The sequence below is a fragment of the Pezoporus occidentalis genome, unplaced genomic scaffold (assembly GCF_034315485.1).
Source record: "Pezoporus occidentalis ecotype Australia unplaced genomic scaffold, CSIRO_AGI_Poc_V1 ctg50, whole genome shotgun sequence".
NCBI classification, from domain to species: domain Eukaryota; kingdom Metazoa; phylum Chordata; class Aves; order Psittaciformes; family Psittacidae; genus Pezoporus; species Pezoporus occidentalis.
Genome location: NW_026915836.1, coordinates 2,599,883 through 2,626,346, shown reverse-complemented (window position 1 = coordinate 2,626,346; position 26,464 = coordinate 2,599,883). Strand labels below are relative to the sequence as shown.

Genomic DNA, 26,464 nt, shown 5'->3' with positions numbered 1-26,464 from the left:
AACAAGAAGTGTTAATTCTCTGGGGAGCAGTCTATCACTTGGACTGCTTTCTGTGCACCTCGCACAATAACAGCTTTGCAAATGCTGCCAGGTACTGCTGGAACAGAAATAATAATAATACAGAAACGGTGCCAGTTTTAAGGCTAACCCACCTAAAACTACATATGATAACTTAAAATATTTTTGATCTAAAATATTTAAACACAGTAAGCCAGTTGGCTACAAACTTGGCTTGTACCTTAGAAGATTTCTTTGAGAATGACAGCACAAGAACTCAATCTCATTAATTCTAACACATGTGAACAGTCCCAACGAAGCAGTGAGATAGATCTGGTGCAAAAGCAATTGCAAGATCAGGCCACAAGCCAAGCTAGTTCCAGTTGTTTCAAATTATAAAATTTTTACATACATACGGGCAGAAATACTTATCGTGCTGGAATAATTAAAAACTGATTGAAATGAATTGGCTTGAAGCTATTCCCTCCCCTCCCCAAAGTAACATCTTTCATTTTAGACTAAATATGGGAAATTTCATAGTTTCCAGCAACTGATAAAATGAGGCTTAGAACAAAGCTGGAATTAAAATATACTGTGAATCACTGGCAACTTCTGCTTTATGGTGTAATAGTAGCCTTCCATTGCTTGAAACAGAAAAAGCAAATTCAAGAGACATTCTGGAATATTTTAATTCTAAAGGACTTATTTTTGTTTTGACTACTAGACATATCAATTATTTTTCTTAAGGAAGACTATCCCTAGGATTAATGTTGCTATATTAATAAGCAGTATCTTAAATGTCCTAATCCATGACTCTAAAACAGTTTTATGAACTTGATAGCCCCCTGGTCTTGTAAAGGGCAATACTGTATCTTGATTTTGGACATACTACCACGAACTTCCATTCTTAATATTTCTTCCAAAAATGATCTAACCTCTAGCAATAGACAACAACACTTAAAAAGAAATAATAGGATGGTATCTATTTTTACATGCTATTTTTTACACCCCTTTCAGCTTTCTTTAACAAAATTAGCATTAACCTACTTTTAGTTGTCCTGCTTTCTATCACTGATGCCGTAAAGTAGTCTGTTAGCATTTAATCAAATCTTTGCTAGGCCTTTCTTATTTAGATCAGAAGTCTGATACCCATTCTACAACAGGGAGAAAGCAGTTCTCAGTTTTGCATTAAAAATAGCTTGACAAACTAAATCATTTGCTGTAACCATTTAGAAGTTTTCCTTCTCCCGAAGTGCTCCTCAGTGTTCTTTGAACAGAGAGGCAGCTGCTCTTCAAAATGTTTAGGACCAAGCTGAAATCGCTGATGTGCAATATATTTTGGTTCCTAACCTGCAGGGCTAAGTAATTGCATGCACACACTAAGTAAGAAAAACAACACATGAACTGTATTGACATTGTGGTTGTGCCTAGAGCCATGCTGCAGCAAGGCAGCACACAAATACGTGGGGAAAAAATGGTAAGCATTCCAAAGGGCTCATCTTGTATAGGGTTGTCTGTTTCTCAACATTTGTGGATGACTGAAAAGAACAACCATTGGTTTTCACTAAAGTGACATTGGATACATTTATTTTTCATTAGAAGAATTAAGGGAACTGAGAACTAGCACATTCCTGCACAAACCTCAGGGATTAGGCTGTGCTACATCTGGGAATTAACAAACTAGTCTCAACAAGTTTGATCTTCCTGGGAAAAGATAAAACTGAACTACAGGCTAAGCAAAGAAAGAACTGATAACCTTGCAAGATTTGCTCTGAGTTTTTTTGGTCATGAACCACATAAAAAGAAAGTAATGTCAGACATAGAAAAAAATTATTATTGCAACAAGCAAGAGTGAAAAGAACAGCTTGTGAAGAGCCTTCTAGACAAACTAATGGTAGATAATGCACTGATAGTATAATTTTGTTTGCTTCTCTCTAGCACATAAATCCATAAGAACAAGCTGTGCTGTTATACCAGATACAGCATGTGATTTCATTAAATCCTAAAGCATTTAATGAAGGATAAAGTGCAACGCTGTATCTGATGCCTGCATGTTTGGGACCCAACATCCCATGGCTGGCTGAGGCTACAGCTGACATTTTTAAACCATTATTGTGTGACAAAGGCATTGCAGATCAAACCTCCTGACCTTCGTGGCAGTAAATAACAGGAACTTCTCACACAGTAATAGTTCAGCTAATCACAAGGACTACCCCATTTTTAACAATGCAAACACTCCACACAGTGTATGAGGTGTCTAGCTAAATGGCTAATGTTCTGTTCTCCAGCTAACATAATCTCCTCTTAGCAAACACATGCACATATTATTCACAAACCACAGGATTTTATCATTTAAAGGTATTTCTTGGTGAACAAGAAAGTTAAGGACATTTTGGTAAAACTGTGTGATAAATACTTGTAAATTTAAGTGATTAAACCAAAACTTGCAACTAAAAAAAAGAAAAAAAAAATCAGTGTAAATTTAATCTATATATCTGTTTTATATATATATATATATATATCAGTGTTTAAAAGTATGTCTGCGTTTTAGAAGCAGCTGAACTGGAATGCTCATCTTTAAATCCAAGATGATTTATTAACTATTTAAAAGATCTAGTAACAATAAAGCAGAAGTACACCTGGTAGCACCTAAAAATCCTCCACCAAAAATAAAAGATCCCAAAAGGGGGTAAGGCTGGAGCATAAATAGAACTTTGGCTAGAAGGAAGTTATTTGAAACTTAGAAATACCAAGCAGGAGAGGCAATGGAGCTGGAACAGAGTATCTCAGGAAGACATTTTTAAGCGGCATGTTCAATAAATTTGACCATAGAGACTAATGATTAAAAAAAAAATCCATAAAATAAGAATGGCCATAATGGCTCAGAGCAAAGAGCAAAATTCCATCTTATCCAATTGCTCCTTTCTGACTGTGACTGCTAGTAGGTACTGAGGGAAATGAAAAAAATATGTATAAAAAGATCTTTTCCCATTATATGTTCTGCATCACCAAAGTCCTGGGTTCTTCCTGGTGTCAGAAGATAAAGGAAATGCATATGTAGTTCATTGAATGGAAAAAGTCTTAACCATTAGAATTATCTTTAAGATCGGTAGAATTAACATTGCTTTTAAGTGCCACACAGGGATGTGACGGGTAACCTTTATTTGAGTATGTAAACATTTATCTCTATATCAAACTTCTCAAGTGAATATATTACAGGGATCTGAAATTAAAGAAAGTCATGAAAGAAAACAGAAAACAGATGGCATATGAATATATAACAATTACTAAAGCCCCAACTTTCAAACTTGTGACATAAGAAAAACAAATGCTTCATTCTTCCTCTTCTCTCAGCAAAAAGAAAGGAACAATGGCAATAGTTCATCCCTGAAAATCAATTCAGTAACAAATCAGATGCACAGAGAGGATGAAATCAAACATAACTGATTATTACAGTCATGCTTATGTAATTGATTTCATTGCAAAGTATGAAAATGTTACTGCTAAAAGCAAAGGTACTTATGTGCCATTCTTGTTCTCAGAATATGCTGTAGGAGTCCCACATTGGATCAGTGCTCCCATATGGCTGGCAGGAACTTCCAGGTCTACCATTTCCACACATTCAGAAGAGAGAAGCCTCCTCAACAGTAGAGAGTGTATTTCTATGCCTGACTGTGCCTACAGTGATCCCAGCTATCTTCAAATGTTAATTACTTTTTAAAAGAAAATAGCAGAAAAGAATGCAAACTGTGCCACCAGCTCTGCAGGAAAGGCAGAGGAGTGAGCAGGGATCTATTATAATTATACACCTGTATTTCTTGTTCTTCAAATAGAAGTAATTTTCTTTTCTCCATGTGGTCGTCATAATAATACACTCTGGCTCCAGCAAGCTGAACTTCTCAAAGAATGTCTCTTTCAAGACTGTCCTCTAGCAATAAAGTATAACAAAGGGAAAACTTTAACATGTGTGTTACAAAGAGCAACGAGACAGAAGTCAGGAATAGACAAGTAATAGAAAACAAAGTTTTGCTTCTAACATATGGGGGATAAGTTTTTGCAGGGGGAAAAAAAAGAAGTAACTAGTGACATTATGAAAAAGGCAAACAACGAATGACATTTACTAAACTGGTGGGAGAGCATGGGTGTTCTGAGCTCAAAATGTTAGCTAATCCAGGGGCATAGTCCAGGCACAAGTGTTTCCTGAAGCATGAAGAAAACACCATATGGGTGCCCTGCGAGTCCTCTGAACAAGAATAAATACTTTTGCCTTAGCATTCTCTTCATTACATCTAAATGAGTCCTGATAGCTGTTGGGTTGAGCCACAAATGCTACCACTGCCAGTTACACTGGGAACTTTGCCTTTCGGAGACCTGAGAAGCTGTGGCATCCATCTCCCACATCGCTATTTTGCTAACTCCCGAATGCTTTGGGGTATCTGAACTGGGCAGGCACATACTGAAACATCTCAGAACAAAATTCAGATGCCCATTTGGGTTATTTAGACTGAAGCTTTAATGCTAGACTTGTGAACTGAGAACTTCTGATACAGTTTGTGACGGGTTTTAAAAGAACTTGCAGAAAAGGGTAATCGAGTCTTGAAGAACTTACTCTGATAGACACTGTCATCAGACAAAAATCCTGTAAATAAGGAGGACCAAGCTTTTCTCTTAGCTCTTGCCCCTTATCTCCACAATGAACAAGGTAACATGTTCATTCCAGAAATCAAGTTTGCTGGAGATATCTTTAACTATGATCAAGGCATGGCTTCTATCCACTAGGTTACTTTTCCCACATTCCTGTTTACATAAAGAAAGGGTGAGGGGAAGGAACACAGCATGCATAATGTTAATAAATAGGAAATTTCAACAAAGGCCTTATGAGATGAGCTTAATTTGTCTCTTGTGTGACAAAAATAATTTCCTTTGGGAAATAACACACTTGAATTAGAAAAGAGGGAGAAAGGAGGGCAAAAAAAAAAGGAAGACGGAAAACACAGTTGAAGGGCCAGAGAAACAGATTCACTGAAAACAGATCTGACAGGAAAAGGCATATGAAGCTACTATTTGCCATCAAGTGCAGCAGGCGTGCATCACCTCCTGGCAAGTGAGTTTAAAACTGTCAGAACACTATGGCTAGCACATTCCTGCTAATCATATCAAGGGACTGCAGACAAGGACAAGGATCTATCTAAATATTTCCCACTCATTGAAAACGTTTTAAAAGTGTCCTTTTATGGATTTGTTTTAAGGACACAACCTTCCCACTGCAAATTTTGAGTGCAATCTAAAGGTATTCTAGAATACTCCTCTCTGCTTGTTGAGCCAGGTGGCAAACTTGTTACCTCCAAAGTCCTATGTGAGAGGAGCATGCCTCAGTTTTCCTGCTCCCTATGCTGCATTACTGAGAAGAGAATCTCTCTGAAATTTTACTGCTCAAGGCTCCTTCTTTAACATGACATATGACCATTACCTCAGTTTCATTGCAGCAGAAGATATCAGAATGGGTATAAAATTGTGGATCTAGGTCAGCAAGGGCTGGAGCTGGATTAAATAAAGTCTTTACTGGAAAAAGAAAAAAAAAAAGAAAGAAAAAGTCTAAATCTCTGGTGGTTTAGATTCATAAACCATCACCTGAAATACCACTGAGTTTAATTCACAGCCCCCAATGCTTATTATTAACATGCAAATGACTCTTGGTTCCTGTAACCTCATTTTATAGAAATGCTAGAAGTTTTGTTTACTTTATTAAAGTTCCTTCTGATTTATGCGCAGGCACCTGTCATGGTGGGAACATGACAGAAGAGTAACAGGAAAAATAACCAAGAAATGACTAAAAAAGAGGGGAAAGCATTAGCCAGCAATGCAGTTTGTTTAACTGATGATGCTTCTTCCAGGATTTTAGTAAGTATAGTTCTAGAGTTTTTTCAGCGTTGTTATCTGCGTTCTGTGCATGAAGCAACAGGGGTATGGAGTAATGAAGGGCATGTCCAGACAAGGAGTTAAACGTGCTTCTGAATGTGTTACCTAACTTGTTCAAACTGCCACATTATAAAACTGTAGTGTAGACGAGGCATTGTATGTTTTTAATATGCTATCTGGCAGAGCTAGACCTAAACTTAACACGTGGTAGAGTATGTTAGTTAACCTAACTTTAAACTGTAGCCTAAGGCCCTGTGTAACAGCAGAAAAGGTTTGTCATGAGGACAGTGACTTACTCACTGCTAGCACAGGAAATCTTCAGACTTGGTTTCTACTTTGCCAATTTCATGATGAATACTTCTGTGTCTTAGCCACAAGGCCATCATTTTTACACAAAGCACACTCTCTTACATTAGAAATATTCCTTATAGTAAGTGATCAGATCTTCCAAATTGGATGCCTGTGTTTTCAGACTAAGTTTTAGACCCTATGCTATAGCACATAATATTCAGACTATTTGGAATCCCAGTTAATGCCCTAGAAGAGAAAGATGCACAGAGACCTGTGAAACCTGAGTACTGATGACTTCAGAAGATGACCTTTTGATACACTGAGAGTTTTAGCCTTTGACTGTACAACTTTATCATGTTTCTCTACCTGCTTTGGTAAAATGAGTATTAAAGTGACAAAGACATTTATTCAGAAGTCAGAAAATGCAAGGATTAGGATTTCCAATGAAATTTTAATTTGGCTCCCTTATATTATTACAATACAGTATGTATTATAACAAACTCTTTAATTATATAATCACATACCACTGAAAAACAGCATGTGATCACATAATTAAAGACTGCAACATAATACATATGCAGAAAGGATACAAATTAAGGTTTCACATGCAACCTTAACTCTTGCATTTCCTATTTCCTGAATTGCAACCCTAACAAAGTTTTTCGAGACACAAATATTTAAGGTATACTTTCCTACCTAGGTAAGACAAACAAACAGCACATATTGGAAAACAAACTCTGTCGTGGTATCATACCAATGCATACATGGGTCACGAGCAGCACTGGAAGTGTTCCAACTTGGGTTTTAAGTAATACAGATGCATCATGAATAGTGTGCAATGCATTACTATTAGTTTGCTCCCATATTTAATATCTGCTGAGCCTGGGGGAGATAGAGGAACCATAAAATTCTCTTTCAGGCTGTGAAGAAGCACATAGCTTGTGAACAGGGAAATCTGTTCGGTCTCCCTGAGGAACACCAAATTATTTTTTGCCCAGTTCTTTCTCATCCTTTGCCAAGAATCCATACTCCTCCCCTAGCTTCCATTCTTGATGCCTCCTTACATAAGCACAATGCAATAGTAACCTTTTTCACTCAACTTGTATCACATAATAGCTCTTTATGCCCCTTCTATGTTTTCTTTTTTCCTCTTCCGGTACCCACAGCCTACTCCCTACCTCCATATTCCAATTTCTATTCAAATTCAACAAATCCTATTATCTATTCCAATTTTGTTCCTCTTTCAGTTTCTTTCTTCCTTCATCCTCTGCCACCCCCAAAATCAAGCAAATCCCTCCTACACTTCTCTTTGAAATCTACTCTCCGTCCCCAGCATTCCTGTCCAGCTTTCTCTCTTCTGTATTCAAATCAAGGATTCTCCTGCTCTGCACTTCCTGGGCCTGTGAGAGATCTTCAGTAGTATAAAAGAAGTTACTTAAAACCAGATTCAGGAACTACACCGAAAGTCATGCTGCCCAAAGGGACAACTGCTTGCATGGACAGGCTCTCATGGGAAGCTAGCTGTGAAGCTCTAACAAGTCTATGTGGAAAGTAGTTATTTCTCAAAGGCGGATGATACAGTAAAAATCATGCAGATTTCCATGCTATTGTAAAGGCTTTTCTTTGAAAGAAAGCTCCTTTGCTACCAAGACTCATGTAAATTTTAAGGTAGGCAGCATTCATAATTTAAAAAGGGGGTAGCCCTTTTAGCCGCTGTGCTTTGGCAGAAATTACAAGGAGTTTAACCACAGAAAAACAACTGATCTGAAAAATCACAGCCCGAGATTAAAAAGGTGAAGCACCTGAAAAATAGATCCTTTCCTTGCAGGTGGCACAGAACCTTAATAACTGAGGTTGCTTCCAGCCCATTTTTCACTACAGTATTAATAGGCTGGACATTATTAGTCATCTTTTATAGAATCTTTCATTACAGAAGCCCCAAAACTGCTTTATAGACTTAGATGTACACTAACATTTTGCCCATCAATGAAGCGGCTCCCGTCTTGGAAAAATCAGCAGCTTCACAGCACATGGCCATTAAAGACCTAGAATTTTCCTGTCAGATTTCCACTACAATTCATACTCACTTCATATCATTATTCACAATTAACCTTTCCCTTCCCTTCCCTTCCCTTCCCTTCCCTTCCCTTCCCTTCCCTTCCCTTCCCTTTCCTTTCCCTTTCCCTTTCCCTTTCCCTTTCCCTTTCCGTTTCCCTTTCCCTTTCCTCTATATCTTTAATAATCTGTACCACAATGAGTGGGTATCAGAACATGAAATGTCCCTCTCTAGCTTACAGATCCAGGTGATGCTGAACAGAAGCCAAGGGTTCTTGCCTGTGTGTCCACATTCTTTCTCCATCTTATCGTATTTTTTTTCAGTAAGAATGAAGACAAATAAGCAAAAAAAACCCAACCCTTGAAACAGGGGTTTGAGGCATCTGGGTTTGCATCTGTTTTAAACAAAAATAGTCTAGTGCACTTCTTAAGATGCAGTACTGCATTATACATGAGGGTATTGGAGGCTAAAAGAAGGAAAATTGCAGGAACAATTTACAGTTGGCTAAGGATAGATTTTTACAGTGCTACAAACTCAGCTGTTTACTTCGATTTGACTGCACATGACATTTGAACATGTGTAGCCTACTGCTTTAAAGCAGAAGCAACCAAAGCTTTCTGGATACGAGAGCTGCACAGCAGTGGCTGACTGACAGCACAGAACTATAGCTGGCCTTCAGTTAACTACTATCTTTTCTCGATATATTGTGCTGTCTACAGATGCTAAATGCTTGCATGCCAGTTCCATGTATCAGGTTTGGATTTTTTATTTTCATTGCCTTAAAAAACACCCCTCTCTTCTGTCACAGACCGGACATTTTGCCATATGAAGGTGACAGAAGTGTGAAGCATCTTACCAGAGCTATGCATAGAGTTACAAGTAGACAAAATAAGTCATGGATATTGACTCATGACTCAACTATAGTCCATTAACCACTAGGTTAAGAATGCTTTTATCCATTTTCATAAAACATAATGAAAAAATATAGTATGCTCTGTTCCCCCCTTATATCACAAGCATTTCAGGTGCTACTCAGTTTTCTGAAGTTTTTGTCTAGATTTGCATGAAACCAACTTTGATATTTCAAACAGAAGTCAAAATAACTTTTCCCCATGCACAGTTCTGTTTATAGAGTTTATGACTATTACCACCTCAGTTTCAGAGCCACTCTCCTCCAGCCTCACATCTAGTTCCATCTCTGACCCGCATCTCTATCCCCTCCCAGTCTTATCTGCTCTACAGACATGAACAACATACTTTTAATCTCATACAGATGTCTCACTAGCATAATTATTTACCTAGTGTTCAAGCACTGTGGAAATTGTGCTTGTGTAACTGAAAGCATTACAGGCACTTAAACAAGCCATCATGTTGGTAGTAAAACCCCATCCTGTTCAAGCAAAATGACAGTTTTCATTTACATATATACACACTGAAGGAACAAGCACCTACATTTAAAAGTACAATTTACTAATGATTTCACAGACCATGACTGTCTATTCAAAGGCAACATGTCAAGTCACACTCTAAGAATGTTGGCTAAGAAGAAAAAGCTTTAAAGATGTTTACTTCTATGCAGAAAACCACAGCCATACCTACTGCTGTGCTAAGAGAACAAGGGCATAAGTCTGTTTTTGAGGCCATTTCATTCACTTCATTGTGTTTACAACTTCACTGACTTGCATTCATTATCCTTGTTCTACTCTGGAATAATACCAGAGTCAGGCCAATGGTTCCTGACCTAACAAGATTATACTGTATTTCTTCACAGCATGAAAATCAGAGGAAAAGCAGCACCAAACATATACAGGTTGATTATAAGGGTACGGGTCGATTTGCCATGCAAGGTAAATACTGCAAAGTTTAAAAACTGAACTCAGTTTTCATTGGTGTAGCATGGATTTGTTGGCTATTATTTCATTTCTAAATAAAACCAGTATGGCAGAAACCAGAATAGACCTCAATATCTTTATTTAGAAAGCATGATAAGGAATATTTTTCATGCCACACAAATGAGGGAGACAGAATGGCTTATGTTAAATTACCTCCACTGGCACTTGCCATTTTCAGAACTTCAAGAGAAACAGCAGGGGTTATTTCTAGCTGGCAAACAACCACTTTGGCTTTACAGATGACAGCAGAAGCCCTCTTCAGATCTTCAAAATTTAAAAGCAGGTTGGCTCCTGGGACTATGACAATAACATTCTGTCCTAAAGAGAAGATATCGTGGTTTTTATGTTAACATTTGCAATAAAGTATGTAAAACAATTCCCTGCTTTTCTACAATAAATTTCAGATGAGTGTTTCAATTTACTTTCCAAAAAATCCACATTAAAGATGTATGCATTGCTGACATTTTCAAGTGTTGGATACTTTTAAGATTCAGCTGGACAGCGTGCTGAGCCATCTTGTCTAGACTGTGTTTTTGCAAAGAAATGTTGGACCAGATGATCCTTGAGGTCCCTTCCAACCTGGTATTCTGTGATTCTATGACATAACTGAAGATTTCAGAAGATAATCAAAAAGATCATCGGACTAATGAACCACCACACAACACATGCAGTATATATTCCATTGGGAAAAGTCACATACGAGCTTTCCCCAGACTTATTTTGGTGTTTTCTATGAATTCTAAAGATTCACTGTACATTCACTGTACTAGTCACAGTGGAGAAGGGGGACATATCCTAAGGCTGATATTTCGGAGAATCCTAGAATGGTTTGGGTTGGAAGGGACATTAAAGATCACCTCTTTCCAACCCCCTGCCATGGGCAGGGACACCTTCCACTAGACCAGGTTGCTCAAAGCCCTGTCCAATCTGGCCTCATTTTTGTCTTCCCCTTTTAGTCAGCAGTTTGTCAGCACTACTTTGTGTTTGAAAAATAGCCCCCAAGTTCTTTCTTATTCAATCCAGCTTCATTTCCCTCCTCAAGAAAATAGAATGAAGCTATTACTTCTTGTGCACATAGCTGCCCTGTCGCATTTTACACACCTCATCAGTACTGAGCACCAGGATGGCAGGGGACACAAGTGATGGGGCAATTTGCATTCTCCTAAAATATGCCAGTAGCACTCGGAAAAGCATCAATGTGATTATTGAGCTCATGTGCCAAAAATGCCACAAACATTTTAAATTTTCCCATCAGCTGGGAACAGAAGACTATTTCCCACAGCTATGAAAATTATGCATGTTCTGCATAGCAGCAGGCTTGCTCCATTCACCTGTGACACTTCAAGTCAGGGCCCCTAACTATCATCAACACCAGAATCAGCTAGTCACAAAAACCCAGAAAGGTAAAATGTCTGTGTCTAAGGAAAGCTTTATCAGGAGAGAGTAAAGAAGGTGGGTGACACATTCTGCTGGCCAGCAGAATGGTCTAAGCAAAACTACAGGTGCAGAAGCTCAGCAGTATCTCAAAGCATGTGAAAGATCCTTTTAATTCTCATAGTTTGTTTTATAGTTAGGTGAGGAGGGTCATTTACGTAGGTTCCCAATATTCTTTTGTTTTCCTTCAGACATGCAAGTTGCCTCCTTTTATTGCAGTTTCTTTCTTTCATTGTTTTTTTTTAATCTCTGTTACAACACTCAGAGACCTTCAGGCATAAGAGCCTTCAAATTAAAATGTATTGTTAATCACTTAGGTATTAAATTCAATAAGTCAGTTGTTCCTTGATTTACAGGCTCAGCCCGCCCCCGCTGAAGATTCCTTTAAGGACTGCCAATCATTAAAGGCTACCAATTCTGTAATGAACTGAATTACTCTGTAAATAAATATTTATGTTTTTAAATACATTATTTTTGTTGAATGCAACTTCAAAGTCCTTTGAATGAGAAATGTGCAAAGCTTGTCTCCGTAAATATGCTCTGAAAAGAAAGCAGGACAATGGAAAGAATAATATAGTGATCTCAGAGGGAGGGGCCCAAGCTTTCCAAAGCAATTCTGCTGTCAATGGTTTGGTACAGAACAGCTGCATATGAAAAGCAAAACCTCAGCATTTAAAGCCAACGCCCTGCTTTTCAACAGACAATGATGGGCATCTCGGATAAAAAAAAAGCCTTCTGCAAGAAGTAAATGCTACCAAAGATACCTGAACCCTGCAAAGGGAACATTCAAAGGCAAGTTGTGCCTTATTTTGAAAGCTTACAGGGTGCAGCAGTGCAAACAGTAAAAGGCAGGAAATCAGTGGACAAAACCACATTTCATTTCTGCCTGGACTCTGTGCTACCTAGAATCTTCAGACTCTATCCACATGTCTTGCTGCATTATCTTGCTGAACTATTTAGCTGTACTGACATGTATATTATTATTAGACTTTAGAGCTAATGGCCCAAGGCAATAAGGAAGGCTGTTTGCTTAAACCCATATGTGCAAATTCAAGGTAGACCACGTTGCACTGGATCACAGTCAGAAGCTTTTCTTTGCAGCTACAGAAGGTCAGAGACTTAAAGTCTGCTTTCAAACCTGCCAGGGAAATGCAGCACCTACTGCGGTACAGCAGTCCGGATGGGCTTCACCCAAGCTGGAGGGAAGTAGCCACATTCTGTTTGTAGCTACATACACCACACTAGCTGTGAACGACAGCGCTCACCACAAGCTTACACCAGTGTGCATGAAAGGAGAATCTGGACCCATGCACTCATAATTAATACCAGAATCTTGTATTACCAGCAACCATTTTGTTGAAAGCAATTGCTTCTTGCCAGGGAAATCAGATGGGAAATTGGCACCAGGGACAACCGAGTTAAAGACAGATGGCAAAGAGGGGTGGGATTCATCTTGTCCAACATTGACTAATTCTTAAGTTTAAGAGAAAAATCCTACATTCTAGGAAATTCTAAGAAAACTGATTTCTAAAAAATAGTCTTCTAAGTTCCTTCAACAAGGAGGAGAGACAAGTATTTTCAGAGGTTTTATAATCTTACATATCTCAGATATCTGTGTGATGAGGAGATAAACTACTGTCCATAAATGCCTATGTACTTCTGTTAACTCCAGGTGAAGCCTTGAGCCATACACCTCATTTGGAAACAGCTCAGGCGAGGTTAAATGTTACCCACACTAAGAATGAGAAAAATATACTCACTGCATTGCCATTAATTCCAAGAGATCTTTACTTAGACTAAAAATTCTCACTTTTAATGGGAGCATCTATATAATTTTAAGTTTTGCAGACATCAGCTGGAATATTAAGGGCCACATTCACAGTTGCTATAAGCTAGAACAGCTAAATGAAGCTGATAAGCTTGTGGAGGCTTACACCAGATGGGGATTGGGTCCAATCAATACTTTAAACAGTGTGAATGCTGTCCCCAGTTGGGCTTCTAAACCTGCTACTGTCACTTCTTAGAAAGGTGGGTAACCCAAGCTAGATTTTTTTTACAAGTGACATTTTATAGAGGCCACTAGATTAGAAGTGTCAGCAGAAAAATCAAAGCCAAACCGTACACAATACAGTGCAATAATCATCACTTTTTAATATGGATGGCGAGCTAAAAGCCGTTGGTAGTGCTTAGAACTCCCCAAAATCTCAAACAATGTAATTATAACCTTAGCTGTGGAGCTTCTGCATAACAATAAGTAAGTAAATAAACAAAGGTGATATTTGTGATCAGAAAATAATGCTACATAAAAAATGTTTGCTGCCAAATCACACAGTTCATGAATATGAGGGCAAGTTATGGGTGTGTCATGGTATCATCATTTTCATGCAATTACTTGGTAGAAGCATTGTGTAGTCTGCTATACAAAACATTTAAGTTCATGAGGAATGCCAATACAAAAGTTATCCTATAAAAAATCAGGTGACATTTCTTCATAAACCTGAAGGTTCCAAACAAAGATTTTCTCTTTGGAAAGTATAATTCAAACAAGCTAGCGTATGTATTCTACGTTTGCCCTGTTTATTTAGCCTTACCTCAATATATATTTTAAATGGGTTTATACTGGTTGTGCTTTGGTATTGAAGGTATACTAACCTATAAAATAATGCCTATTTACCATTCATGAATCATTAATAAATTTACCATAAAGTCAGCACAATGCCTATCTCAAGTGAGGGTTATCTCACAGTATTATGTGTAGGTGAGCTCTAAGTTCTAACTTGAAATAATCAAGAACACTTTAATCATGACCCATCAACCTCTGTTGTCTCTCCATTAAATTTTTGCTATGAACCTTGAAGTTGTCAGATCAGTCCTAGCTATCGGTCCAGCCAGGCCAGCTTAATGGCACTATCAACACTCATTATTAGATATAGACAAAGCTGCAACAAACTTCAGAGGTGATCATGCAAAATATTACCCATAAAGAGTTTATTTTTTTCCCTGTAAGTGTATGTAAAAATGCAACACACATCTTCAATTCATGGCAATCTTACCTCTTAATAGCACACTGTTAGCAGAAGGTGTGCTAAGTGACAGAGCTAGAGGAAAGGTGGCAGGCTGGAAAGGGGAAAGAAAAGCTGGGCTTCAAAGTGATGTGATGTACTTCAAAGAGAATGTGTTAAGAAAAGCAGCCAAATGTACCAGCTTTTCTCCTTAAGGGAGAAAGTACAGGTTCAAAGTGTACAGGGTCCTGGTAAACTGAAGCCTGTGTTTAGTCAAAATCTACCTGAACAGGCAACCACATAAAAGAGAACAACTGAAAGGAACACGAGGCTCCAGAAAGATTTCTGCACAGAATTCTGAGACCAGTCCAGAGGGAAACTTTGCAGTGTCTCTGGGCCGCATATTTTCCAGTGCAGCATTATAAACTCGTTATACATCTCTCCACCATTTTGCATTAAAGCAGCAATTTAACCTCTCTTTTATTGAAATTATACTGTCTTGTCCCAGAATACAAAACAACTTTCAGAATATCAGATGTGCCTGACAACTGCCAAATTTTTAGTACTTTGCCAATTACAATAATGGGTGAGTTATAGCTTTGCAACTCAGTAACCAGCAAGAAAGCTTCCCAGAAACTGAGCAGCACTGGCTAGACAGATGCAGGTAACATCCGGGAAAGTTTATTTCAGAGCCTCCGTTGACTCTGGTCTCTAGAGCTTTCTTTTCCTCTGTATTCACTCATCCATCATTGCCTGCTCCCTCTACTTGAGTATCTCCCCTACTTCTGCCTGTAATTTTATTCAGTTGGTTGGAGTTGGCATTTTTCTCATGTACCAGTACTTGTAAAGAACTGGTAAGCTGCAAGTGTGGGTTAGGTGTGTGAAAATACAGCAATTAAAACTTGGTGATTTAAAGAGATGATACCTATGTTTTTTTTATTTGTCCTTCATTGTCTTAACACAAAACACCACCACTATCCCCAACTTCAAATGCTTCCCTTTTAGGTATAATTTGAACTAGCACAAACTACTTTACATCAGTGCATTGAATACTGTGGTGTTTCAGCTATGCCAACACAACTACTGCGGTAAAACATACATGCGTAGACAAGCCCTATGCAAAGTGCTGTAAAACTTGTTTAAGTCAAATCAGCCAGGTTTCTACAGGGGAAAAACAAAAAAGAAGAAAAAGATGTCTCTTGCAACAGCAAAGCACAAAAGCATTGCTATTTTATTGCAATTTACGCAATTCAAGGACCAGATGGTTTTAGAGAGGAGCTGCAACCAGAACCATTACCAATTCTGTGCATGAGTTTGCTTTGTAGTATAGTTCTGACCAGGTTTGCTCTTCTACTAGATTTTAAATGAAATCTGAGGCCAGTGGTAACTTAATTAAGGACTTTTTCAGTTTCTCAGAGAAAGAAACTACATGACATTTTGCACTATTCATCTTACTATGTGAATAACAAGACTATCACAGACCCTTTGACACTAACATGTAAGACAGCCTACTGTGAACTTGTGCCACTGAACAATCAGTTTCCACTCCTGATGTTTATAAAGGTTTTAGATCCACAAGATGGCTTTGTTCATTAGCCTCCAGAAAGATTCATGGTGTTATAATTTTAAGAGGTCATCCTCTGTTCATTCAAGTTTAGACCACGTCTATCTTAGCTGGCTATGCATGTGGATCTGGAAGTAGTAAGACTGCTTCTTGCTCAGCTATTCTGGACAGCAAACCTTTTGCAAATCATGGTTACATGTACAGAACAGTGAGGCCTGGGAGCATGCTAGCTTTTTCTCACAGTCTCTCCTATTTACAATGGCAAGAGTAGTGACTCTATGTGGTATAAGACAGACCTTCTTAAGAGTTACTGTGGTAATTTATCTGGTGATGTAAACCAAGAGAAAGGGGTGGAAATAAGAGGCAGGTATCCAGTTTATTCCATGTATTAGAGCTACCTTATTTCTGAATTAGAGCTGTCATGCAAGGCTTTGATTAATCTGACTTACAGAAAATTAAACTGACATCTCCAACTAATTTGCCTAATTTTCCGAATGCTCCTGTGTAGACTTGCCTTTAGTCACAGTTCCTTCCCAGGTCTGCTCTTGGAGTGAACAGTCATGTTTCCTTTCCCATTTTGAGCTGTAGCCCAATGTACTACCATCAGGTTACAAAGTTAAATCAATGTGTAGCTAAACTATGGTAACTGTTCAAATGACAGCTTTTAGCTGAACTTAAAGTAAATTAATCCATCCAATCACACTTAATTTATTACGTTTGCACAACCATTATTGGTCTCCTGAGCTCTACATCTTGATCCAGACACATGTACTTCTAAGAGCTCTCAACAGCGCAACTTGCTTGAGGAAAAGACAGAAAGTTTTCAGATGATAATTTAGCAACCTCGAAGAAGAATATGAAAACAAGACAAATTTTCTTTTCTTCTTCCCCTGCAATATGACAGCAAAGGCACAGGCTAAGGAAAATTAACATAGAAAAAACAGATACGCCATTTCACTGCGTATGCATCACAGCAGATGTAACTTGGGATCAAGAATTGTGGTAATATTACAAGATCAGCATAAATATTTGTACTTACACTAAGGACAATTCCTTTTCCTGATTCAAGGCCTAATGACTCAGTGTGCTGATGAGGGAAACCCTTTCCCCACAGGACACGAGGAAATGGAAATGGCCTCAAGTTGCACCAGGGAAGGAAGGTTTAGATTTCACACTAGGAAAAATTTCTTCACCAAAAAGGTTGTCAAGAGTTGGAAAGGGCTGAAACAGGGAAGTGTCTGAGTCGCCATCCCTGGAGGTATTTAAAAGACCTGTAGATGTGGTGCTCAGGGATATGGTTTTAGTGGTGGACTTGGCAGTGCTAGGTGAACGGTTAGACTCAATGACTCTAAAGGTCTTTTTCAACCTAAATTATTCAATGATTCTACAGTAAAAGTGGAAAAGGAGAGCTTTAACCTTCTGCTACACCATGTGCTCTGGCCAATGTAAAACTAGATAGATCAGCTGGCTGACTGAATTATGGCAATCACACTGTTAATCTAAGTATTTGAATTTTGCCACTTTCAGGCACCTCATCCTACAACACTGTCTGAAATAGAAGGAAGTTTCACAAAGCATGAATAAAATCTTGAAAAAATTAAAGATGTAGAAAAAAGTAATTCCACAGTTAACAGTGATAAGGCAAAGGTTTCTTTTATGGCTGTAGAGGCAGAACAAAGAGGACAATTCAGAGTAGAAATATGTACCTTCACTGTTGACAATTATTGAAGCAGTTCCAGTAGCAGCATCTGCAGTCTGACCTACAAATGCTAAGAAAGGGAAAAGTTACAGCATGCATTAGTTCAATACATTACTTTCAACCAATAGCATGTGATGCAGTTTAATTGAATTAAATCTAAAATGAACCCATAACCTCCAGTAATTTAAAAATGCTAATTACTCTTTCATGTGCAACAATGCCAGAGAAGCTAACAACAACAAAAAGTGTTAATTTACACCCACAAAACAGAAATGCAAGTCCAACATTCTTTAATTTGGCTACATCTCTGCTTTAGAAAAAGCATATTATTTATACAGCCTTCTCAGGCACTCTACTCCTACGTGAAAGTATTTCTTTTATCCAATGAAACAAAAGAGTCAAGGCTGGAGAAAACAAAAATATTAAAACAACACAGCATTTAATTCTGTGTAGATTTGCATTTCAGCAGTAGTATTAACGTGTGCTATAAAAGCAGTGGTGAGGCTGTGTTTCCTCTTTGGATTATTATTCAGCTAAATTAACTAGAAGTGAGGCTGGCAGCACTGCCTGTTACAAAGATTGTTCCATGTTTACTACTATAAGAACCTGTTTCCAGCCATCAGCAAATTTGTCAGATATTAAACAAATTATAGGTGGAGGGTTTTTTTAGGGAGAACTGTAGTAGAAAACTGTCAAAATAAATTGAGTTGTTTCTCCCTCAAAAAACAAAATCTGTATTTGAGACAAATCTACTATTTGAGGCAAATTCTGGTGACCTTTTTAAGAAGCTCTCGTGCCCTAACATTGTAGAACGTGGACTTGATGCTAGGCAGAAGTTGGCTTCTTTCTTAAGATGTGCCTTTTGCAGCCAATTTAAAAATCTGCTCAAATTTGAACAAGGCTGAAAAAACCACATAACATCATGCTCATTCAGGTTTGCTAAAGTATTCCAGGTACTTGCCCTGGAGGTACCCTTATCTAGCTCAGAGTTACAGGGCTCAGAGCAGAACCTTTGCTTCTCTTCACCATGAGTTAGGCCTGCACACTAGCATTGAAAACTTGTGTCTTCTGTGCTCTCAGTGCTCTTCCTGCAGGAAATAAGCAGCATGAGCTGCAAGCTACCCAGTTTACATCAGTAAAGGTCTAAATGGTCTGAGCAGCACTGGTAGCTGATTGTTGTGGAAATTGTGGAAGACAAGAAGACTGGGAAAAGAAAATTGAGAAATGGTTTGAAACTGGAAAGAAAAGGGGTAAGATGATACATTAGGAAACAGAAAAGTGATGCAAAGAAGACATACGACAGGCATCCAGGATACGAAATTCGGCAGAACTGGCATTACAGCAAGGATTATGATCCAGTAGCTGGTATCTTTATGTATAACAACAGAGATAGGCTAGACAAGAATAAAACTGAGATGGAAAGACAGTGACTGAAGTAAGACAGTCCTAAGCAAACTGAATCACCCTTGCCTGCAAATCCTGGAATGCAAGCTGGGATCCTGGACCAGCATCACCAGCACTACATCCTATCTTCCTGCAGGGCTGATCAACATAGTGAGTGACTAACACCATTCTGAGATGTTTTTAACTCAATCAGCAGAAATTGGTAACTTGGACCTAAAACTTCCAACCCTGCAGCTGATCTATCTAGGTATCAAGGAAGTGCAACGTGATGGAATTTCTGATTTTTTTTTTTCCCTTTCTGATTTTTTTCTTTTGCTACTATAAAGACTATTCAAAAATCTATGTTAAGTTTGCAAGAGCAATCACTTAAATCAGAAAACATAAAATTTAAGGTTCCTTGTGGAATATACATTTTCATTAAGTGCTATGCATTATAATAGCTTTATTTACATGATCAAAGTCTTTATTCATGAGGTAGGCATGCTTTGGAGAGATTTATGACTGTACATTAACAGACATTATTTTATGGTAGCCTTGCTTGGTTTCTGCGTAAGTTGAAAGACACACAATGAATAAACCTGTATATGCACTGGTGAAATATTTAGATGCTGTACTGATAAGCCTAATAAAAAAGCCCACAAAATACTGATAGTTCTGTCTTTAAAGCAGGATTTGAATGCAGTAAATGAAGCTTGTGGCTGAACATTAAGCAGAAAAGATAAACAGAATATTGAATTGCCACTTAATGATTGCATCTGCCCACCCTTGTCCACCCTGAAGGAGACGAGTCATGCAGACAAAAATGTGACCATGTAGTCCAGCAGCACACAACAATACATTTACATAAGAGAAAGAATTAGGCTTACAAAGATGCAAAGATATCTAGAATACTGTGAATGTTTAATTTTCCCTTTTCTCCAAAAGCTTTTAACATTGATTTTTGTGTGTATGTGTGTTAACAAATATCCGTTGCAGTCTCTAAAATGACTGCATGTGTCATTTCACAGAATAGAGGTGAGATGCACTGAGTTGACAAATGCATTTCCACTCTATCCTTCTGTTCCCAACATGAAATTCAGAATGAATAATCAGACTGGAGTTTTCAATTTCTCACAGGCATTACAATCATTAATGCCAGCCTAAACAATTGTATTTCTCCAAGATATCTTCAGGTGAATTCTACTGATGTAATCAGCTGAGATTTAGAGGTAATAACACTGTATTTTATTTTTAGTGGTACAGCTGATTTCAGAAGTCCCCGTATTCTCACTCATACTCATTCATTCCTGCCAGTTGTGTCAAAATAATTATTCATAGTTCTGAATGGCAAAACACATCAAATAAGGCAATAAAATAAGAAACCCTCCACTGCCAGCTTTTAAAGCTTAAAAAGTATACATAAGGTTTCTTTAAAATAAAATTTTACCTGTAGAAATACCATTCTTCTTCAAATTTTCAACATAATCATTGCCAAAGGAATCCTCCCCAACCTATACAAAAGACAAAAGGATAGGTTTTCTCTACAGAAAAGTGAGAGGATATATAGATCATCTTTACACAACAGAATCCTCTACTGTAATCTGAATGTAATACTTTCTGTTTTGCAGCACTTTGCCTTATTAACAAACAAATAATAACCTAATAAATGATAGTAAAAATGTATTAATAGTATTAATAACCAATAGGAATAGTGTTCTGCAGTTTCCCCTCCTGTATTACAAAACTGCCCCGTACAACAATGTTGCTATATTAAGGTTTTATTCTTTTAATACCACCTGGCACTGAAGCTTTCTGGGGACTGTAAAATCTGGAAGAGTACTGAATCATTCAGCTTCAAATTGAAAGCATTTATAGTAACTCCCATGCCCTTTTTAGTTGCATTTCATGTTTTGAATTTTCTACCTCAAGTTTCCTCAGTGGAAAAATATCAAACTGTCCTTATAGGCCAAAAAGGGACGATAAATATGGCATTGATGATTTCTGTAATTCTCAGCGCTAAATGTACTGTTTACAAATTCAACATTTTTTGTTTGCTTTACCCAGCAACAGCAGATTAAGTTGAGTTGGGAAGTCAAGCTATGCTCTATTGTTTTTCTAACAGCAAGTTAAAGAGTTTGTAATTTCAGATCCACTAATCCTTTTAGCTGAACAGAACTCTGCCTGCTGGTTATTCAGACTAACAAATTTTTTTTGGTAACATTACACAAGCTGAACAAAGGAGATGAGGTATATGGAGAAAAAAAATGGTGTAACTTGCCTAATGTCAAAATAACACTTAAAATATATTTAGAAAGCCAACACAGTTTCAAATGCACTACTTTTAGTCTATGTCTTCAGCATGCAGAGTGTGTGCTCCCACTTCCAAGGTTAAGTTTTGTAACTGAGTGGTATCAAAGGCTGACCAGTACTACAGGAAGTATTTTTGCATGAGAAGAGAAAACATCTTTCAGGTTAGAAGCTAAATCAAGATCCTGGTCACAGTCTAAACAGCGAAGGAATTACATGGGAAGCCCTAACTAATGACCCACCTTCTCATAAAACAGCTCTAAACAGCTAATGGTATATTTGAATTACTGGAAGCACAGAGCAGTTGCCCCTATTGCCTGCTATTAGAAATTTGTCTATTCATGAGCTCAGTACTTTAGAAAGCTCAGAGAAGACCCGAGTGCTAGCTACTGATCACAACAAGCAAACCCTGAGATTCAGAACTGTATAATTTAAAGTGTCATGGATGGATGATCCTTCCCCCACATGTCCTATTGCACAACCATGTTTTGAAACATACTTTCATTTCCTACAATCTCTATAAGGGATTTTTCTAAAGTATTATTAGGGGTGGTCCTGATCTTTTACCAGATGAGGACGGCAATTTAAGTCAAAACAGTCTAAGCAGACAGAACATTCCTCTAGTACATGGAAAAAAAAATCCAACCAACAACATTTCTGTGGGTCACTGTGTTATTCATTGTTTGCACATTAGAGTATTTCTGTATCTCTGACTACTCCCAGTTTGCCAGACAGGGCGGGTTGTCAGAAGCTGCATCTTCTGACTGCTTCAGGCTGGATGACTGCAGCCATCTGTGATTTCAACCTGAGCTGTGCTCACCTCTGCAGCCTAACAGCTGTACTACTGGAATGCACTCCGCCTGATGGTATCACCTTCTCCCTGCCTTGCTGCTACAGAGCTTCTACAACAAATCTTAGGATTTGCTCAGTTATTTCAGCAACAAAATATTTCATAATAATTTTCCAAAAGCTCAACTGAAACTTCCTTCCTTCAGTTCTGGGTCCTACATAACTGACAGACAGGCATCCCGTATTGTTCAACTGTCACAACAACTGAGATCAGCCGTGGTACTTTTGCTCACAGCAAGACACTGCAGTGCTGGAGGGAAGCCCTTGAAGGGGTCTCCATGGAGGTCCTTTTCCTCTGGAAACTTTTTTCCATGTTAGTTCATCAGTATCTAACCCAGTTAATCCTAGAGCGTTTGAAGGGCTTATCTTTCCATTCAGGCTTTACCCCCAAGGAAGAGAGAGTACTGGGCATCAGACTCATTTTAGATTAAAGGCATATTTACTGACCATGTCAAATTATGTAACATTGTTTTAAATATTCTCTACTTTTGCACAGTCCTTGATATTGGATAAACAGAAAAAATAAATGTCTTGGTCTGTTGACCACAGAACATTGTATGCACTGAAATAGCATTTCTTCTTTCTTGAGTCCTTAACAACAAGCTGTTTGTACAAGCATTATGGTCACATAGTTTGCATATTAGAACAAGTGGAATTACATCAGTATTTTTCAGTCTGCTTTCTTCCTGCTCACCATCATGTTTTCCATGTGGAGCTAAGGGACCTGGCTGGCACCACAGAAGCTAAAATTCTAGCAGCTGAGAGAATCAAACTCCTCTGTACCTGAAAATTAATTGCAATAAAATCATGTACCTCTTAACAACTGTTTGTTTAATCTGTTCTATATGCTCTTTTTTCTTCATTAGGGAACTAAACAAGTACTAAAGACTAAGACAGAAATACAAAAGGAAAAAACAATTGATGTTATCCATCATATTCTGGGCTGCATCTGAATATAGCTATGTTCTTACAGTGAAGTGAATAAATAAAGTATTCTTACAATAAAATTCTTACAGAACTTGAACTTAAATTTGGCTTACAGATCATTTAAAAAGAGAAGACTACATAGCATGGTAATACAGCTCTTCCTGTTTCTAAGTAGGAATCAAATGCAGCTGGTGTTTAATAGAATTTAGTATGTGCAGTATCAGGCTAGTGACATCTATGTCCAGTGAGGAGGATTCTAAATTGTTTGTCAGAAGTAAACCAGGCCTTTTTTCAGTACACGCAATGCCTCTCAGACCAACATCCCTCCACCATCTTAATCCAGGATGTTTAACTGATTTTTTTGGTAATGGCCACTAAAAAAACAAACAACCAAACAAACAAAACGCCCCCAAAAAAACCCAAACAAAAAACCAAAAAATGTTTGGGACTTAGGAATTCCTCAAGACCACTGTGCATTTTTCAGTACTGCAGCAGGGTTCTTGCATGAACAACGAGCAATTAATTTATTTGCTTGCTTCCTTAAGTTCCCTGACAGTAATCCTTTTCTCTGAACAACTGTCTTTGTCTTTTTGAAGTGGCAAGTTTTCCATCAATATGTTGTCTTACTGTAGTGAGCAAATCGAGGAGGGGAGTTTCAGACTGATACTGTGATACATACTGATAACCCAGAGTAACAGCGGCCACTTGCAGGGAGATGCAGGCAGAACACTGTTTGCATTTCCACTACTCAAACTCAGTACTTGATTTTACATTAAAATTCACAGCATTCTGTGGCATCTCCAGTCAGAACTGTAAGTCATTCTAAAACTCCCTCTTCTCTCAAACCCTCGCCAGATAGTCACTGGCTCTCTTTTGCATTTTAAAGCTCTGAAGTATGAAGAGTGCCTTGTCATTTGATCGGAGATGTCTGCTGCTACTCTTGCTGAGGACATCCTCAGTCTAAATTACAGTCCTTGTAAGAGGATGCCACACTCCAGCACAATATCTCTCTAGTATTAATACCAATTTTATTCTGTGAACTTCAGAATGTAGAAGGAATTGTTGCACTTGTACTGGAAAATAAATGTTGGGAATTATGATCAAAACATAAGCATATTACTGAGCACTGTGTGTGTATGAAGGGAAATCTGGCTTTAAGAACCACTGAATACTCATGATGACTTGTTAAAGTAAAGATAATCTAATTGTAATGGCTCATTACTGCCTGACTCTTCTTATTTTACTCAGCAAGAAACTTTATACTACATCCTATTGACCTCTGCAGATATAAGACTGTGCTGCCATGGGATGAGACTATTCTGGGAGGCTACAAGTGCATAATTAATTCAGAAAGTAAATACTGCCTTTTAAAATCTAAAAAAAAACCACAAAATATGGATATTAACAGTCAATCTCTGCCATTTCTTTGCTCCAATAAATACACATCAGAATGAAAGAAAGAAGACTGGGTTTTACTGAAATAACATAAATATGATTTTGGAAAGTAATTAGAAATTATAGTAACTGCTATATTTTATTAGGAATGCAAACGTTTCCAGAAACATGTATGCACTGAGCAAAGGCTAGACCATTAAAAAAGAAAACAAAATTCACACTTTCAGTGGAAAAAAAACCCTGCTAACATTTAGCAGGAAATGTTAGCAGGGAATTCATTGCCAGTTCATCTTGTTCTTGAATCTGATCGTTATTGAATGCAAAGATGATCAAATATACACAATATTACAGAAGCCCAAACATTGCCAACATATATATATATATAAAGTACACTGCAGAACAAGTAGTGATAATGACAGACAGAAATTATTGCAGGTGTAATTTAGACTTATAGCTATCATTCTTTAGCTTAAAGATTGGATTGGAAAACCAGTGAGAAAGGCTTCTTTGAGATGTTTCCAGGGTTTCTCAAAAAATCCCTGACAGACAATGATCCAACAAATTTAGCATCCTCCCCAGCTATGGCAAGAACAAAGTATGCCCAGTCAATTTGAAGTTTCATTTACAGTTGGCACAGGATGGACATTAAGGCTACAGAGAGAGAAAATTTGATCTTAACTTTGATAATGATCACCCAAAACTGATAATGTTTAATGACAAAAATGAAACAAAGTCATTGTAAGAATGTAGCATCTGCCAAGCTGAATCAGCCCAATGGTCTGCGAGCCAGCCTCTAGAACTGCTGCATATTACATGTTCCAGAAAAGCAGGCAAAAAAATCCCATAGCATGCAAAGGTGCTAGGATTTGGACGTGAATATCTCATCCTAATCCCAAGTAATGAGATAATGATTTAACCCTTGAAGCACAAAGTTTTGCATTGCTTCTCAAAGTTGTTACTGGCTTGTCAGTGTCTGGTTTTTAATCACTTACAAAGTAAATTTCAGATGGACTGCAGTGCCTAGCACCTGAATGTCATCGAAGAAGCCCTGATCTTTGCAACAGTGGCGAACATAAAAAGGAGAGGCTAACCAAGATTACAAGAATTTCGAACATCTCAAACTCTCTCCCATTCTCTTTTCCATGGTGCATCAATCTTAAGTTTCGCAATCCTTCTTTATACGCAATTTCTGCCAGATCTCTAGCCAACTAGTCTTTGGTTCTGGCAGTGTTTTTAGAACAGCCTCCTCCATGCTTAAATTTATAGCTGAAGTAAGGAAAAGAAAAGAGAATTAGAGAGGGATTAAAACAAAAAAGAAAACCCAAAACCACGAGGAACTTTTCTGTAAATCACCTAAAGGTTTACTGGAATTTGCATAAACATTTAGTTCAGCTGTAATCCAAGAGCATGTTGGTGCTTACCTTGCAGATCAGTGAGGTCTTGGCCCCAAGTCGAGCAGACTGGACACACTGGTTGGCTCCTTTCCCACCAAAACCAATGAAAAACTTATGTCCAAGGACAGTTTCTCCAGCTCTTGGCAATCGTGTAGTAAGGCTATTCCAATTTAAAGCAATATTTACAGCATTAGTGACTGAAAATAACAAGCATCTTCAAAATAAGAGTTACATTCTTATAATCCTGAATGGTCCAACAGCCAGCGAGTAAGACCAAAAAAGACTCAAAAGACCTTTTAGGGTCTCTACTCCACACCCCACCAATTTAAGTTTATTCCTTATAGGCCACCCAGTC

At 37.9% G+C, this 26,464-nt stretch overlaps 1 protein-coding gene across 2 annotated transcripts in view; it reads right to left on the bottom strand.

Moving 5' to 3' along the window:
- Positions 1 to 26,464, bottom strand: part of RBKS (ribokinase) — a 70,929-nt gene that overhangs the window by 26,008 nt on the left and 18,457 nt on the right. The window contains exons 2-6 of one of the 2 annotated variants that reach the window (XM_062637043.1): positions 26,137 to 26,269; positions 20,685 to 20,748; positions 17,862 to 17,924; positions 10,309 to 10,473; positions 5,468 to 5,559 (exon numbers count right to left, since the gene is read on the bottom strand). In XM_062637043.1, coding sequence (XP_062493027.1) covers positions 5,468 to 5,559; positions 10,309 to 10,473; positions 17,862 to 17,924; positions 20,685 to 20,748; positions 26,137 to 26,269 — 517 coding nt within the window. The remainder of the gene's footprint in view (positions 1 to 5,467; positions 5,560 to 10,308; positions 10,474 to 17,861; positions 17,925 to 20,684; positions 20,749 to 26,136; positions 26,270 to 26,464) is intronic. The other variant, XM_062637044.1, reaches the window with a different exon arrangement.